The sequence below is a fragment of the Chiloscyllium punctatum genome, chromosome 30 (genome assembly GCF_047496795.1).
Source record: "Chiloscyllium punctatum isolate Juve2018m chromosome 30, sChiPun1.3, whole genome shotgun sequence".
In the NCBI taxonomy this organism is placed as follows: domain Eukaryota; kingdom Metazoa; phylum Chordata; class Chondrichthyes; order Orectolobiformes; family Hemiscylliidae; genus Chiloscyllium; species Chiloscyllium punctatum.
In genome coordinates, this window is record NC_092768.1 from 35,636,629 (window position 1) to 35,655,285 (window position 18,657).

Consider the following 18,657-nt stretch of genomic DNA (forward strand, 5'->3'; position numbering starts at 1 on the left):
CTGATTTTGTCCAAAGGAAAGTGTTACCTCTCTATGTGCACTAATTGCTACCTCGTGGCCACGGTTGGGGCGAACATGCTGGTCATCATCTTTGAAGTCATACTGTTTAAAATTAGTTTTTATTATTTCCCACGATCCTTTCTGGAAATCACCCCTGTGTGTAGTATAATTATTGTTATGCTTTATGCATCAATTGACTGTTCTGTCTGGTTCATAGTCACATTTTCATTTGATCGATTTGTGGCCACTTTTTGCAAGAAATTGAAACAAAAATATTGCACACAGAAAATGGCAGTTAAAATACTGTCAACAACATGTCTTCTGCTCTGTTTGAAAGATCTAACCGTGTACTTTAGGTTTGAACCTGGAGAGATAATTGACAATATTGCACGGTTCTGTAAAGGAAAACAAAGCTATTATACGGACCCTGGATGGATAGCATTTAAATGGTTTGAGATCATTCTAAACCCATTGATTCCCTATGGTTTACTTTTGTTACTCAATGCACTGACCTTGAGACGCATACTACTGGACAGTCATGTACATAAATGGATAAACCATCAGAGTAAGGGCAAGAGTTCCAATGAACCAGAGGTGGATAACAGAAAGAAGTCTTTGGTTTTACACTTCAGTCTATCTGGAATCTTTATAATCATGTGGCTTTTGTATGTTTTAAACGTCGTCTATTACAATGTTTCAGGCGCCAGTCTGAAGAATTACAATGATTCTTTGTATATCTTTGAAGAAGTTGGAGTAATGCTGATGGAACTGAGTTGCTGTACTAATGCTTTTATTTATGTTGTCACTCTGCCCAAGTTCAGAGAATGGGTGAAAATATTGCTAAAATACTCAGCTACTATAATGCTTGTATTAAGAAGTAAACAAACCAATTGAGAGAAGGAGCAATGTGTGTTTGGCTGTTTTCAGTCCTTCAATTTCACAGTAAGCCCGATTGTACATCAACTAGATTTCATCAGGAATGAATTGCTTTGCTCAATGAAATTTAATAAGCACATCTGAACATGATAAGATTAGATAATTAAGAACATCCGTGTTTTCTCGTGTGAATTATTGTTTCTACCTGTTTTATTTTGTTTAAAGTGGCAGAAATAAATAGGAAAAACATTTGTGCAGGAGTCACTAGCATGCAATGTCATCCTTCTGATGACGTCTACAGACACTTGCTGCATAAACATTTAAAAATTTCTGTAACCATTAAATTGCCAATAGTGCATTCTATACATGGATCCATAAACGACAAACAGTTAGGAAAGCCAGTTTAAAAACCATTTCATCCTGCGTATGTGCAGACTATAATCAAGTGCATGTTGGCTGGGGTGTGCAGAGATGGGAGATAATAATACTACCATAAATCAGCATATGCTTTCATGCTAAAATCAATATACTATGGGAGTGGGAAATCTGAGATAACAAGAAAATGTGCCATAGCAGCATTTGCTCAAAGAGGTACAGGATTGACGGGTATTAGTTAGCTTTTCTGAGCTGAAAGTGTTGTTTTCAGACTTTTGTACCTTTGACGGAGTATAAAAGAACCGGAAATGAAGTCACCCAACTAAATGAAACAAAACCTATTAATAGAGAGGTGGGACATAACAACAGCCTTCATTTGAGACTCTCACTGATGACGTTACCGAGTTACAGTAACGAAACATCTGAAAACAAACTTTTCTACTCAGCGAGCAAAGTTACACACATTTAATCAACTTGCGCAGCAAGTCTTCTTTAAAAATCGCTAATAGAGGATTAACTTTCAAATCCTGCATGATTCTTTATCGAACTGATCAAAAGGGAGAAAATGAAGATCACTGATATGCTGTCAAAACATCAGCGTAATAGTAGAACTATTATTAAAAATATGTTATATTGATATTTGCGTAATAATGATCTGATTGTTTACACATAATATGTAATTATGATTTCGATATCGTGCCCCTGGAATGTAATTAACATTGTTACATTTGGAGGTATTTGATGAAAAAAGAAAATAAAAAAATAAGTGTGTCCAGTTAGTGTAAAGTATTTCAAAAGACGTTTTTATTCTGAGGAACCCCTTTTATCAAGCAGACCAACCGCTGCATCCACCCAGCCCCCTCCCTAATCAACGCCCACCCCCCACGCACCTCACCATAACACATTAAGGAGATAGCTGAGACACTAACTTTCATCTTCTTTAAAGACAAGTTTAAGGTACAGTGTCCATTTGTGAATCGATTTGTCAAAGTACTAGTTGTTTAGTCAAACACACTTTCTTCTGACACCACAATTAAAATACAAGCAACAAACAAAAGAATTGGAATAAATTACCTCTATTCTGGATTAGTGGTGCTGGAAGAGCACAACAGTTCAGACAGCATCCAAAGTGCAGCGAAATTGACGTTTCGGGCAAAAGCCCTTCATCAGGAATAAAGGCATAGAGCCTGAAGCGTGGAGAGATAAGCTAGAGGAGGGTGGAGGTGGGGAGAAAGTAACATAGAGTACAATGGGTGAGTGGGGGAGGGGATGAAGGTGATCGGTCAGGGAGGAGAGGGTGGAGTGGATAGGTGGAAAAGGAGATAGGCAGGTAGGACAATTTCGGACAAGTCATGGGGACAGTGCTGAGCTGGAAGTTTGGAACTAGGGTGAGGTGGGGGAAGGGGAAATTAGGAAACTGTTGAAGTCCACATTGATGCCCTGGGGTTGAAGTGTTCTGAGGCGGAATATGAGGCCTTCTACCTCCAGGCGTCTGGTGGTGAGGGAGCGGCGGTGAAGGAGGCCCAGGACCTCCATGTCCTTGGTAGAGTGGGAGGGGGAGTTGAAATATTGAGCCACGGGGCGGTGTGATTGATTGTTGCGGGTGTCCCAGAGATGTTCCCTAAAGTGCTCTGCTAGGAGATGCCCAGTATCACCAATGTAGAGGAGACCGCATCGGGAGCAACAGATACAATGAATGATGTTAGTGGATGTGCACATTATCATTTATTGTATCCGTTGCTCCCGAAGCGGTCTCCTCTACATTTCGGAGACTGGGCGCCTACAAATTTCATAAAACTACAAATTTATTACCAAACTTGCCTCCTGAACTTGAACCAATAATTCCGCATGATGCTCCAGATCTTCTTTCTGTGTGTGACTTAGAATCACTAGAATGTTTATGCAATTGAGTGATCCTCAAAGGACATCATTCTTTAATCTTTGAAATATGACTGATGCATTCTTAGGTCCACGTGGCATGAACTTGAATTTGATAAAGTCTACTGAGTGTGAACAAAAGCTTCTTTCGCTCATTCGGATAAAGGTGCCTACAAGGATCTTCTGATTAACCCCAAATTAGAAAGGAAAGTTGCTTGTCCCACCTTCTCAGTCCATTCTCCAAAAGGTTTAACAGGGTATGAATCGGATTTTCTTACTGCTTTGATTTAAAGGTAGTCCACACATAATTGTTGGACACTAACTTTTTTTCGACACCAGTAATATGGTTGAGCTGGATTCACTGCAATTCAATTCAATTTTGTCTTGAGTGAAGATGATTTCATTTTTTTAACATAAGCGAATTTTAGATGTTTAAAAGCAATGAGAACAGCTTTTCCAGCATCTTTACCATTTATAATCAGATCAATACTTAACAGCTTTTTCGCAGGTATCTCTCCATGCATTTACAGTAACTCATTCAGTTTATTTTTATTTTTCTCTCAAAAGTATCTCAATAATTGAACAAAACTTTCGCAACTTGCTCATTGCCGCTTTAATTTCAGAAATGCCAAATGCACAATAGTCTGGAATTGTATTTTTTTCCTACGAGTTTTAAATCGGGGCACATTCTCCTTTTGTCTCGATCAAAATATTCTTTCAGCATATTCACATGCATATTTTGATTTCTCCTACTGTCTATTTTTCCTATTAAATAAGTTAAATCACACAATTTCTTGTCAAAATGATAATTCCATTGGACTTTGTATTTAATGGTTAGGAATCCACTGACATTAATGCAAACACTTTACCTCCATCAGTAAAATCACCACTTTAAAAAAAATGTATTAACTTTTTCCTCTTTCGTTGCAGAGTGTGCTACGTTTACTCACTGTATGTACAACTCACCCACTCTATATAGGCTCTTCCTTAAATTTGACATATCGCCCAAATGTAGTGTCTCTAACATGGACTCACCAATTTCTCCTCAATTAATTTCTGTGATCCTCTCATTGCATGCACAAAAATAATTCACACTGCCTAAATATAGTTGATTCATTGGTACATTCCTAATTGGGAAAACGACAAATGGAAATCCTTTATCCCAATTCTTTATATAGCCTTAATCTAGACTTCAATATGATCTTCAAAATTTCACGTTACTGTTTTTATGCTCCCTGAGACTCTGGGTGTTGCACAGTGGATTTTAATTGCTTTGAGTCGAGGTTATCTCCAATTTCCTTGCATAGATTTGATATAAAATATGATCGTTGATTCAATTGTGTTTCCCTGGGTAGCCAAAATACAGTCCAGGTAATTAAAAATGCTTGAGCATTTTGCCTCGTGTTTGGCTCCTTTATGCCCAAATGGCCTCCAACTGATAACTCATATGCAATCCTCGTCTCGTCTCTATACTACATTGCTAATATATGCTTATGAAAGGTCCATTTCCATTCACAATAATATGTGATGCTCACTATTTCCTCATCAAAACTTTTTCTTGATGGTAGTAATTTTCACGGATACAGCTGATTTTTCTTCCGTGAGTGCTTTTGACACAACTGTTTTTCATTACATACTTCTGTTGAGTTATGAATGAACTGACAACCATCTGCCATTTTTGCTGCAGTTCTTTCATTTTTAATTCTCTGCTCGTCCAGATGACATCTCACCATTTCAGGAATTGAATTTCTAAATATCTTGGAAATGACAATCTCTCTAAGAGTGTCACATTATCTGTTCTATTTTCCGTGTTATTGTTCTCTTTCAAAGTTACTATTTTTTTTCCATTTCAGACGGCATGTACTTTTGACCAAGATCCATCCTTAGATTTATAAAAGGGAGGGTGTCGGCTTTTGGCACTAATTCATATGTTCTTACGACTTTAAAAAAAAAACTCATCATATGCTTCAGAAAAATATTCGCATAGTGATGAAAATAAACCTCTACCTCTACCTACATTTTTATTTGATTCAACAATATAATCAACATTGCCATTTCATTTGTTTAGACGCATTCTCAAATGAAATGAAAAAGAAACTTCTATACTCTTCTTATGAAACCTCGGCAAGGCATGAGCATTTTTAAAGAGATGTGCACCAGGATTTCTTCCACGTTGGGTTTGGTATTCATCACTGTCCACATCATCATTCCTACTTTCACTTTTACCTTGGCCATTTGCATTGGCTTACACTTTCCAGCTCCACCTTCTGGAGTAAAAAAGTTCTCACTGTTTCCCTTTCTACTTTCTCTTTTTGCCTTTTTATCTTCACTCAATTTCATATCAAATTATTTCATTTTTTCCTGCCCAAGCTGATTTAATTCATTTCCCTTTAGTTCTGCAGCAATTATAGTCGCTATTTAACTTCTGCCTCCAATGAACCTTTTTTTTATTTCCTGTTCAGTTTTTGCCATTAGCAATTATGCTGATTTACTTTCTGGCAGATGAAATGTGTGAGAAATGATTGCAATTAAGTCTCTTTTCCTCTCAGGCACAAAGTATTTCAACATCGGCTTGTGTGTCAATTCCAAAAGCTTTGCCTTACTCTCCTTCAGGAAACTATCCGAAGTTAGTTTTTCCTATCCAATAAATTCTTATCCTTTGAAATAATCATTAACCAAAAGGCACACTCTATTTGAAACAGCTACATTCACCAATGACTATCTTTGAGTCCAATAATCCTCAAATCAACATGGAATTGGATAATTTAATCCCGACAGAAGCCACTAATTTGCTATAGACTGGAGAGAAATCACCCTAATAGTTTCCTAAGTATACATAGACATGGAACTTTTAGCCTATTTAAAGGCAAGTGTAAGGTGCTGCATTCCAAATGTGATTCAAATTGTCCAGTGCCCCCATTGATGTAAAGAAGAAAAAACGATACTTACAATACAGTTGCAATACAAAGACAAATAAAGATAAATTGGCAGACGTTTCACTCTAATGATGGGATAAAATAATATGTTATATAATTTTTAAACATCAGTTCTCCAATTTAGCAGCATGCGATAAACAGACACTTTACAAAAGCAATTTCAGCAAAACAGATTTTTCCCAACTGTCAACTCCAGTGACGGAGAAAGGAACAGCGAAACAAATAATGACGCAGCAGACAATGAGGCAATTGTCGTTGATCTGGGAAGGCTTCAATTCAAAAGAAAAGTCATACAATGTATAAAATTAATGGAAAGTCAGAACATATGGTAGCTTTTATAAATGACTAGATGATAATTGAAAAACGCAACGTGGGACAAAAGCATTAAATATAATATTAAGACAGCTGGCCCTATAAAAGAAGACCCAAAAGTTAAGTTAGAGGAACGAATTGACATCGGACAATAGAAACTGAGGATTGTGAAGTAATAATTGGGCACAAATTTGGCAATGGAACTGCGTAGATACTTTGCATTAGTCTTCACGTGAAAAGAAACAGGTCTCACAAATTAACTTCAAGAGGGTTGGCAGCAAATGTGAAGTTAGTTGCCATCATTAAGGAAAAGTTCCTGGTAAGCTGAAAGGTCTAAGTTGAATAAATAACTCGGATCAGATGGACCACATCCCAGGTTTCTGGAGGATATAATTGGTGAGATTGGAAAGGTATTGCTGTGTTCTTTCAGGAATCACTAAATCTGAGAGTATCAGTGGATAGGAAAATGGTTCATGTAACCCACCTGTTGAAGAATATAAGGAGGCACAACACAGAAGATTGTTGGTTGGTTGGCCTGACCTCAATCGTTTATAAAAATTTTCGAGTGCATAAATAAGGATGAGATTGCATACTATATTCGAAGGTCATGGTAAAATAGTATGGATTCAGCCAGCATCATCAAAGTAAGATGATATCTGACAAACCAGCTGGAATTATTTGAGAAAGTAACATGCAAGGTAGAAAACCAAAAGCCAGTGGGCGTGATCTATTTGGATTTCCACAAGTCCTTTGAAAAAGGGCTGCACGGGTGGCTGCAAAATTGTGTAAGAGCCCATATTGATAGGGACACGATTCTCACATAATTAGAGAATTCTAAGCTGATGGACAGAAGGCAGTACTTAGTGATAAATGAATCTTTTTTTCATGGTGGTAGCTGGTGACGACTGGAGATCCAAAGAAATCAGTGTTATAATAACAATGACTTACACGAATGGAAAAAGAAACTGAGGACACTGATGCTAATGCTGCAGATGACACAAAGACAGGTGGAGAGAGGGGTGGTATCAAGCAAGTCGAGAAGCTGCACAAGGAATTCTAGTTTAGGAGAATGGTCTAAGACGTAGCAAATGTAATGCAGTGTGTGAAGGAGTGAAATTATAAACTTTGGTTGGAAGAACAATGGTTCAAAGTATTTTTCAAACGTGGAATGGCTTCAGAAGTCTGAAGCACAACAGGGGTCGGGAGTCCTAGTTGAGGATTTTCTGAAGTTGAGCATGTATGTTCAATAGGTGGTAAAGAAGGGAAAGACAACGTTGGCACTCATTTCAAACGAGCTAGAAAACAACAGTGGAGATGAACTGCAAAGGCTGTTTACAATTCTGGTCAAGCCATAATTCAATTTCCAAGTATTTTCGGTTGTGTCCCTTCCCCTGAATAGTTACTGTTTGGATTTTATTTCTTCCAGTGGCTAAGATACACTGTTAATTCTCTAATTCAATGGACTGCGTCTCTCCTGCAAATTAATCATAAGAATTGCATTAATTTGTCTTGCGTCCTATCTTCTACATATTTATCAATGAAACAATAATGGCATTCAAATTGTCATTTTTCATTGACTATTTAAATACAGTAAATAAATCATTTGTGAAACTTCCCAGAATTCATGTAAAGCTACTGAACATAATTTACTTGCGCAAAAGCCTTTTGTTTTGTCTATTGCCTTGTTTATGTTATTCAATACTCTCGTTTTATTTTAGTTTAAATCTACTTGAAATATCGCTAATGTTACAATTTTATGGTTACCAGTTTGAGTACTGACAAATTTCGAAACCAATTGATATCCATCAAAAATCTGTTTTTTTCTATGCTTGCTATTACTCTACTGAGTATTTCGAGAAAGAATACTTAATTCAGAGTTATGATTTCGCTTTAAACACGTTTTATTACACTTGTCATTTCAAATTCCTTTTGCGTTCTTTGTTCCATTCTTCCATAATTAATTCTTTCGTTATTCTTTCCAGTTTCCATGATTAATTGCAGGTAAAATGCTGCGTTTCTGCTCAGGCTTTTTAATACATTTTTAATGGGCCATCCATCAACAAATTCAACAAATTCAACAAATCTTTCAGAATGCACTTCTATCACACTAATTGTTCTATTATCGATTACCTTTACACTCCCGACGATGATATGGTTCACCTCCCGTTTACTTTTAACTGCTGGCAATTCTTGCACATTACGTCGTGTGAAAACATTTAACAGCATCAATTCCTATTTGTGCTTTCCTTCTAAAACATGAAATTTCCGAGCTAAATTTTAGTAAAACTCAAGCACAGCCCAATCTCTCTGAGAACTCGGGTTCTATTTAGATACGGTATTGAAATTTTCTTTGCAAAGCCAACCATGTCACCATTTCTTCTTCGTCTTTAACCTCCGGTATTCATCTATGAAACTCAGTTATATCAGCACAAAGAAAATGATTTTGAGTGTCAGACGTGTTAATTAGAAAAAGTTTCAGACATATTTTATACTGGTGCACTATAATAGAATTCCTCTTGTTTCAGACTACAAGTTATGCTCTCGAGTCTGTAATAATTACATTGTTACATCTTCCTCATACTGTACTTTTTACTGTTGCTGGACATCAGTAGTTTTTTTTTTAAATGGAGCAGTGAGGACAGAAGCCACAACGTCTATTTGATAGAGGTTGGAGATCAAACCTACTTGTTCTCAAACCATTCTGGGCCAATTCCTAGGGCCAATCAAAGAGACAGAATCCTCCGCTTCCTCTCTAACATTACCAGAATCCCATTAATCGCCAAAAGCTGCACTGCTGCTCTATTGTCATAGAAATTGCGCTAGACCTCTATATCTCATATTGATCTTAAGTGATCTCTTCTTTTTACCCACTCTTGTACAGCATCTCTAGGGAATCTAATCACTGTGCAAGAGAGGTTGATCAAAATAAGTTTATCTGCTGCATGTTTGTTTGGAAAGAAAACGTTAACCCTGCCAGCGACTGTGAGATTATATGAAACCATAATGTATATAATGCATTACATGATGCATAATTTATTTTAGTTGTTCTTTTGACCTATAAATTTACTACAGTATAGAAATAATTTTGTGCCTGTTTTAAATAAAATTCTTCTTTGAAATAAGATATAAATTCAAAACGTTAAAAGGTAACAAAAATGGTTGCACATCCACTAAATGCAAGGTCTGTGGATTTCATCTCTCAAAACTGTATCAAATTAGTTTCACCACTTTCTGACTGCAGAATGTGCTCTACCAAATTGTGTTTTGTACAATTGTCTAGTTAATGATTCAAGTCAATCTAATCCATGTTATTCAAAAGACGGTGATGCGTTAGTTCAAATAAGTCATCATAACGTCATTTATACAATATAGTCCATAAAATATCAAACTTTTTTTTTTAAAAAGTCATGGCACCAAGTGGAGGAATGGGAAATCTTACAATTTTACGAAACAGCCGAAGTATGGCACTTGCCCAGAGAAATCAAGCACAGTTGATTTTTGCAGTCCCAAAGTGAAAATAAAAATAACACATAAAAATAAAGAAAAAATAAATGAATGAGAAATCAGATGAGAACCCCCAATGAGAGGTTGCAATTAAAATTGAACATAAAGTTGAGTCAAGAGCTTGTAAAGTATGCATATGAAATACATTCAGCTAAACAAAACTACCATATCAATTTTGACCACTGCACATTTCCATCAGAATTTAATGGAATACAGACCTTCTGTTCCTCTGCCTTGTTACACTTCATGGCAAAACCCCATTGATAGTATATCTCCTTACACTACTAGGCCTTCGAAATATTTTTAACTCTCATATTCCTGGATTTAAAGGAAAATCAATTTAGCCATTTTTAGCCCACCAAATCAGATAAATGATGTTTCCCTTCATGCTTACCACGTTCTTACACGATATAATACTCAGATAGGTTTTTTTTATTATCCCGATCATGCAAGTCCAAACTGTTGTTTAATCGAATGATAATAAAGACGCAGACCCTTCACTGAGGAGTCAGAATGTTGAGACAAAAGCGTGCTCGAATTTTGAATGGTAAATTGTCGATTCGAGATCACTATCAGAGAAATATGGGTGGCACAAATTTCACAAAAATCAAATATATGCTGTGGAATATTGGAGAGAAATTGGTTCACTGAAACTACTTCTTCAGGTACAGTCATTAATTTTAGTCTCCAAAGAACAAAATGCTACTGGGAATTCCACACTCTATTATAAAGTTTGTAGCTAAATGCGACTCACTTCTTAGTTTCAGCATAAGAATCAAAAATGACACAATCAGAGGTAATTTGAAGCAGATGAATGGACCATTCGAACGCAAATCATTTCAACTTTGCATTACAAAAGGTTTACCGTCTTCTCCTAGCTGTTATTGGTGTTCTTGGTAAGTCGGCATATCCAAATTCTTCAATAAAATATACTCAACGGAATAGCTATTATCATCGTTTTGAGGCATTAAATTGAGCGAATAGGTTTATTCCGTGAAATCATTGCCTTTCGTCTCTGCCAATGTTTTACTTTCATTGAATTTGATTTATATGTAACATTGCATTCATTCTTAGATCAGCGAATAGTAAATCTCCAAATGTAACAGTTCCTCGAAAATGATATTTCCTTGTTATAGTTAAAATATTAATAGAAATGCAACACATGTTAGAAATCAAAAATCTGATTCTGCCAGTTGCATACGACTCGGCCCAGACTTTGAAAGTCACTTAAATGCAAACACGCTTTTGACTACAAGCCACTTTTCATTTTAGGGATAGTGGAAGCAAATATATGAATTATATTCAAAACATCATTTAATATGATCAATTGCACGTCAGTGGTCTGTGTTCCACGTATTGACTTACAAAAGGTGTGTTCTGTGCAACTGGTTACACGCAGAAACATCTGAGTCAATCCGACTGATCATGTTCCATTAGATGGTTCAGTCTTCTACTGCTGTCATCTCTTGTCTTTAAAATTGTTTTGAAAAACTCTGTTTTTTTCAGTTCACAGATCTGCAGTGTTTTAGTTCTTTTCACTTTTTTTTCAATGAATTAATTCCTTCCAAAATTAATTCTTTACGCGTGTTGCTGTTCCGACTGAATAACAGTCATTATATCCAAATCAATAATACTGTTGCAGGTGCCATTGGATCATGGTTTCAACTCGGCTGCTTTCCATCTGCAAAAGATTATTGGGAAAGCAAATGCAAATCTTTATTGAGAGATAGCGATATCTACATTTTTTTCAATGGCTGAACAAGTAATTCTGGAAAGGATAGCTTTCTCTCAGTTGTCACTGTTCTACATAGCCATTTACATTGATTTGAGAAGAGCACGGTTTACAGGACTGGCACATTTTTTTTTCTTTCTCATGCAAAAATGTCGCCATGCCTATACGTACACAGTTTCTGTTTAAGTTGCTTCAGTCATCAACTGGAGATTTCCAATTATGATGACTGAAGTTGAGATCTGTCAGGTTTCATGGCTGGGAATGATCAGCCATGATCATATTGAATGGTGGTGCAGGCTCGAAGGGCTGAATGGCCTACTCCTGCATCTATTGTCTATTGTCTATTGTCTATTGCAATATATTCTGGAACCTAATATTTAAATGCACTCTGATCTCTTCATATGAGTTATCTTCCTCCATGAAATATCATTGGAAATGCATCGATCTTCAATCATGTTCATATGTCCAACTTAGCAAGTAGAATTGCCTGTTGAAGTCAACCAGTCTGGTAGCATGAGTAGAAAGAAAACAGAGTTAAAAATTCGTATCTGGCATCATTTTGTTCAGTCTGAGTGCAGGAACAATGCAAAATATTGTCCTGATCTTCGATGTTCTCTTTTTATGGTTGGCTAGGGGAACGTGACAAAACTGTGGGAAGATTATTCAGAAATATTGGAGTCTTCTGCCAATGCACATATTTCAGCAATATCTCCACACAAAGGTATTTGATTTTGAAATGGACGCTTGTGTATTTTGCACATACTTATGACATCAAAACGCATAGTGTCAACATTCACACTCTTTCCATATCACTGGAGAAAGAATAAATCAGCAGGACACGTACAATGTAGCAATAAGTGTAGAAATTCATTGCACCTCTGATAACAGTATTTGAAGAAATAGAGCAGTGCAAACATGACTCACTGATACTCATAGTTTTACAGTCAAATGATGCATAAAGTCCACTTATACCTTCGTCACATTTAGTGCATTGACAGATTTCGTCCTGTCTACGGGCAAAGGTTTTTTTTTCACCAATTGTATTTAATGTTACCTGAAGATCACGGCACTGGCAGACATACTATTTCTTATTATCGACCTGATAATGAGGCACGTTTGTGTTATTCTTCAGATACAGTTTATGTATATTGCGGATTGTTTCACTGCTTGTTAGTTTTCCAGCTGCTCCATAAGCCTCGAATGCAAGACAACGTCCAACTCTCTGCCAAGCAAATTGTCACCAATGTAGAAAATAAATTTTGTTGCTTCTTACTTCAGAAGATGAATGTCTCGAATTTGTTCTATCTTAGTTGTTTTCTTTTAATCTGTTGCATGCCATTCGAGTAGTACACTGGAGATCAATTCCCACATTCTACAGAGTGACCACAGAAAAGTAAAGACTTTTTTCATCCACTTTTTAAAAAAATGTCCCATTGTGTTCTTCGCTTTGCACGCAATTAAAGAGAAAGCACATACCAGGAGTCGGTATTTCATACAAGTTATTATTTATTGAAAATAAATGGAGTTTAGCTACTGATAAACAACTATGAAATGCCAGCACATAACTATATTGTTTAAATCTCCAACCTCGTTATGCATTTTCGCTTTTTCACAAAGGCAGTCGACGTATACAGACAGAAACATTGATGGTATGGATGGAGGCCTCTGTCTATAAGATGCATTGACATGATCCCTCACTTGAGGGTCTTTTTTTGGTGATCTCAGTTCTTTCGGTTTTGTTTATTTCCTTTCACGAGCCACTGTGAGTGTAGTACAGAAACATCGAATGCATTTTGTTTCTTTGTTAAAGGGCACAGCTTAAAGCAACTGTTGAAGGAAAATAAACTGTATTTCCTCCAGCCACAGGGTTTTTTTTAATTAAGGAAAGACGGACAACAGATCGCCTTCTGCGGTCTAAAGGTTTTGCTTGACTTTTTTCATACTCAAAAGCTACTGATTTTCCTTGGAGACAGTCGTATTGCTGTTAGTTTGGAGGAGGCTACTTTCATTAACCACTGCTCACCACATCACAGACCAAGCTGCCATATGTTGCTAGCTGAATTGTTAAATGTACGCATCTGTCATATAACTTTGAATGCAAGTAATCTCCCAGATACAGGAAAGCTGTGAAACTTGAAAGGGCTCCTAACAGATTTATAAGGATATTGCGAAGGTTTGATGATTTGAGCTTTCAGGAGATGTTGAATAGGCCATGGCTATTTTCTCTGGAGCATTGGAGGCTGGGTGGTCACCATATAGAAGGTTATATTTTAATCGGATCGGGTGAAACAACCAATTTCCTTTCCTCGTGGTAGGACTGTTCAAAACTAGACTATGGAGGTTTAATGTGAGAGAGGAAATATAGAAAAAATTACCTTCAGGAGAACTTTTTCATACAGAAGGTGGTGAGTGTATGGAACGAGCCGCCAGATGATGTGGTTAATATCACTACAATTGCAACATTTTAAATTAGTCTGGATGGGTTCATGAATATGTAGCGTTTACACAGATATGGGTCAAATGCTGGTAAATGAGACGAGATTAAGAAAGGATGTCAAGTCAGCAGGGATGATTAGGATCAAAGGGTCTATTTCCATATGATATATGTCTATGAATAAACTTTCCCGACTGGTTGAACAAAACTAGTGCATACAACACTTGAAGAAAGTCTTGTTGACGTGTTTCTAAGAAGTGCAACATTCTCTTCCATTGTTCTTATTTGTTTATTACTTGTTAAATCGTTACTTTCCATTGTCATAAAATTGAGGAATTCGAAGTATGAGAAGGAAACTGAAACACTTAAGTCCTCTTTGATAATTAAGTTGATCATGATTGGTCTCATCTCAAGATCCAGTTTCTTGCCCGCTCTTCAATAAGAATGCAAAATGTAAGAACGACAGTATACAGGGAGGTTAAAAAAAACCTGACTGACAGTTCATTTTGTATAATGCTCCTGTCTACTGATAGCAATGGGAATACAATACCTGGAATAATTTTCATAACCAGTGAACATAATGAAATAATATAAAAAGAACAGAATGCATGTCCATTCTGCTTTTCATGAAGTTAACTGCTCAGCACACGTTAATTATTGAATTAAACTTTAATTAAGTATTTTTTTCTCCACTGCCCTGAATTCCCACTTTATTGCAAATTCACAAATATGCTCACAACCTCTTACTCAATTTGATGATGTTTTACTCACACTGATGGTTCAGCCTTGCTGGCTAGAAGCTTGAATAACCTACTTCTGTAGATACACAATAAACCTTTCTGCTTCAAGTCCTGGAACAATGATCAACGTTTTCAGGTGATTGGTAGCTAACTACCAGTATCAACTATTTTCCATTTCTTAATTTTTTTTTAGTTCTCACTGAGAATTTGACATTTGCTAGGCAATTTAATTTAAGATAATAATTATTAATTGAATTCCCACTTGGCACAAATTCCAGATATACTCAGTCAGCTTTTGTCACATGTTGGCAAATTTCTGTGATATTAACTATGCCCTATTGCTATCAAGTTATTACAACTTAAATGTCCATCATAGGTCTAGTAAAATGAATGTTTATATGTTGTCACTTCGTTTGAAGCTAAAGCATAATATTCAAATACAACAATTTTGACAAAAATTCTACACTTGTTTTCAGAATAATGATATCGAAATGGTATTAGTCAAAGGACAATGAAGCTTACAAAATATGAAAAATGATAATTCTAATAGACGCATGTGGATCCTGCAACAGAAAACTCTTCACGTTCAGCATGTGCTAATTTTACTGATTGTTTCTTTGAAACAACAGCGAAGTATTCTTATTACTATAATTTCAATAGATTGTTTTTAAATGATGTTCACAATCAAAGCATTATTTCCTCATGAATGAACATACTTTGCTGTGCAATAGTGACCCATGAGATCAACCGAAATTTAAACCACAACACTCGTAGCAAAAACGTTTATGGTTTTGAGAGAGTGAATTAGTCTCTCTCACTTAAACTGCAATTAATTGGAAGTTGTCTTAGTATTTTTATATGTCTGGCCTCTTTGTCCGCTAATCTTTGTTCTCATGTTGCATACTTTCCACATTTTGCCTTGGCAGTACTAATTACACATCATAGTGAAACAATGTCACACTCAACGGAGACAAACGAATTTATCACGAACCTAACTAACGTGTTTGATACTCAAAGAGGATTTCCATATGAAACAGTCGAATTGATTATCGTTGTGGTTATGACTGGATCCATAAATTTGATGACGATTATTGGAAACATCTTTGTTATTATTTCGATCAAAACAAACAGACATTTACAAACTATTAACAACTACTTCATTTTCAGCTTAGCCTGTGCTGATTTGATTCTTGGTGTGTTCACTATGAATGCGTTCACCATTTACACTGCATTTGGATACTGGCCTATGGGACCAGTTTTCTGTGATTTATGGCTTGTTGTAGATTATGTTGTAAATACTGCATCTGGCATTAATCTTCTCCTCATTAGTTTTGACCGGTACTTCTGCATAACAAAGCCCCTCAGCTACCCCATTAGGAGAACCCCTAAGATTGCAGGGATAATGATAGCAACTGCTTGGGTGGTGTCATTTATCTTATGGGCACCTGCCATTGTTTTCTGGCAGATCATCGTCGGGGAGCGAACCATTCCTGAAGGGGAGTGTTATCCACAGCTCTTCTCAAATCCCGCCATCACGTTAGTCATTATTATAGCTGTCTTCTATCTCCCTGTTACAATCATGGTAACGTTGTATGTGCGCATATCTTTCGCGAGCAAGAGTCGAATGAAATGGGCTAAAATAGAATCTAAAGCAAGGAAAGGCTTCGGATCTCCCAGTCTTTGTGAAAACAATGTGGTAAAACCGAGTACAAAAAATGCATCAAGTGTTCCTATTGATTTGTTCCATGCTCAATCACAAAATGTCAAATTAACTGTTGGAATGGCAATCGAAAAATGTGAGCAAGGACGAATGAAGGAGGTCTTCACCGAGACAAACTCCCCCGATTTTGCCCGTCCAAATCCGAAGGAAGTTGTAATCCAAGCCAATGCACCATTCTCCAGTACACAAAACCAGATCTTGCTGGACCCCATAGAACTCGCTTCCATGAAGATACCCAACCGTTCTCAACTTAAAGGCTGCATTGGCACCACAGTTGGAGTAACAATTAATCAACGCAACATTGTAATGGATAGTCAAAAGTTTAGACCAGATGATAAGATTGGTAAAGTGACCAAGATACATACAAATAAGAAGGAGGTAGTAAATCGAGAAAAAACCGTAACTAGAACCATTTTGGCGATTATTCTGGCATTTATCATCACCTGGACTCCATATTTTGTTATGGTGATCATTACTACCTTCTGCCCAACCTGCATCACCCATACAATTTGGAATATTGGAAACTGGATCATTTACATCAATAGTACCATCAATCCAGCTTGCTACGCACTCTGCAATGCCACATTCAAAAGAACGTTCAAGCACCTTCTCTTCTGTCAGTACAAAAGCATTGGCACAATAAGATAAATACAGAAACCAATCCAACTGGTTGCACTAAACGTACTTATCAAGTTGACAAAGTTTAAAAATGACTATGTCCATTGTGTCACGTTATCCATGTTATCTATCAGGTAGACATTGATTATATTTAGATCATAATGAATAAATGAAGTCTTGTGCAAATTCGCTTAAAGGGACTGATGAATCTTTCTCATGTTTTATTTAAAATCACTATCCCTTTGTTAACAATGCTGACAGACTAGTCCTCTATCTCCCAAAATTAAACTACATCACTGGATTACTGGTGCAGTGACATTGACACTATTCCACTTTCGATCCAAATCAAAACAAATTTCGGAAGAGGGTACAAACATTTCAAAGCTTCATTAAAATAAACAGCAACATGTCTTAGAACTACATTTCTGTTTTATAGGTTTTCACTGTCTCCAAGTTATTAATAAACCCGAACAGTGTACAAACTGTGTGAACTTGCTTCCACTCTGACCAAATCCTTGGTGCTTTCTGTTTACATACTTCTTGTTGCCGTTTTTATATTTATGTTTGATTTATTGAGATCCTGTATCATTAATTTGAAAAATAAACGCTCCTACCTGAATTGTTCGAAGAGAAGGGTTGGGGACAAACAAGTTTCGCGTCACCTGTGAAAGTTGGAAGATGTTTGTGTCAAATTGATCGACGTGAGACTGTGTTCCATTTGTAAAAGGAAATGTCTGTTGTGAATCCGAGGTGGAAAGTGGAATTACCATGATTAACTCAGCGTTCACATGCTGACTGAAGAAAACAGGTTAGGAAATGAAATATGAAACTTACTGTGTGAATTAATTGCCGCAAACCTTACTCTTCAAAATGTTTGTGACAAGTGGAGTTCTGGTTCTGACTCTGAAAGCAGTTGACCTTGATTGGATCGAATTATACAGCTACATGGAGAGGTAAAATCAGAAAAAAATATATAAGTTTAAATTGACATATTGTTTAAAGCATTAAGGCGCCCACATTTTCTTAAAGGATGGTTGGGAAACACGGTTGTACAGACTGACAGAGAATTGATTACATATTACGAGGATGACAGACATTTTGGTGAAAATGTCAAAGTTTGCAGTGGACAGTGAGATAAATGGTAGTGGAAAGCGTACAGAGGAAACTGGAAGTCTCCACAAGAATATAGATAAGTTTCATGGTTGGGCACCGGTTTGGAAGTTGTTGTTAAATGTCAGGTCATTTAATATGAATAAGAACATTTGGACTATTATATAAACGCTGAAAAATTGCAGAACCCTTCTGCCCTGAGGGACCTGCATGGTTTTCTACATTAATCACAAAAAAAACTGTTTGCAGGTGCGGCAGTTAACTGAGAAGGTACATTGAACATTGTCCATTGTTGCTAGAGGGATGGACTTTAAAAGCAGAGAGGTTATAAAGCAGGTTGAAGTGGTCGAGATAGGCCACACCTGAAGTACTATCTAGAAGTATGTTTTGCTGACTTAAGAAATTATGTATTGGCACTAGTG

At 36.6% G+C, this 18,657-nt stretch overlaps 1 protein-coding gene across 1 annotated transcript; it reads left to right on the forward strand.

Moving 5' to 3' along the window:
- The first annotated feature begins 15,739 nt into the window (after positions 1-15,739).
- LOC140455024 (muscarinic acetylcholine receptor M2-like) lies at positions 15,740-17,155 on the forward strand. The gene has a single exon (XM_072549697.1). The coding sequence runs from the start codon at positions 15,740-15,742 to the stop codon at positions 17,153-17,155; it is 1,416 nt and encodes a 471-aa protein (XP_072405798.1).
- The last annotated feature ends 1,502 nt before the right edge of the window (positions 17,156-18,657 follow it).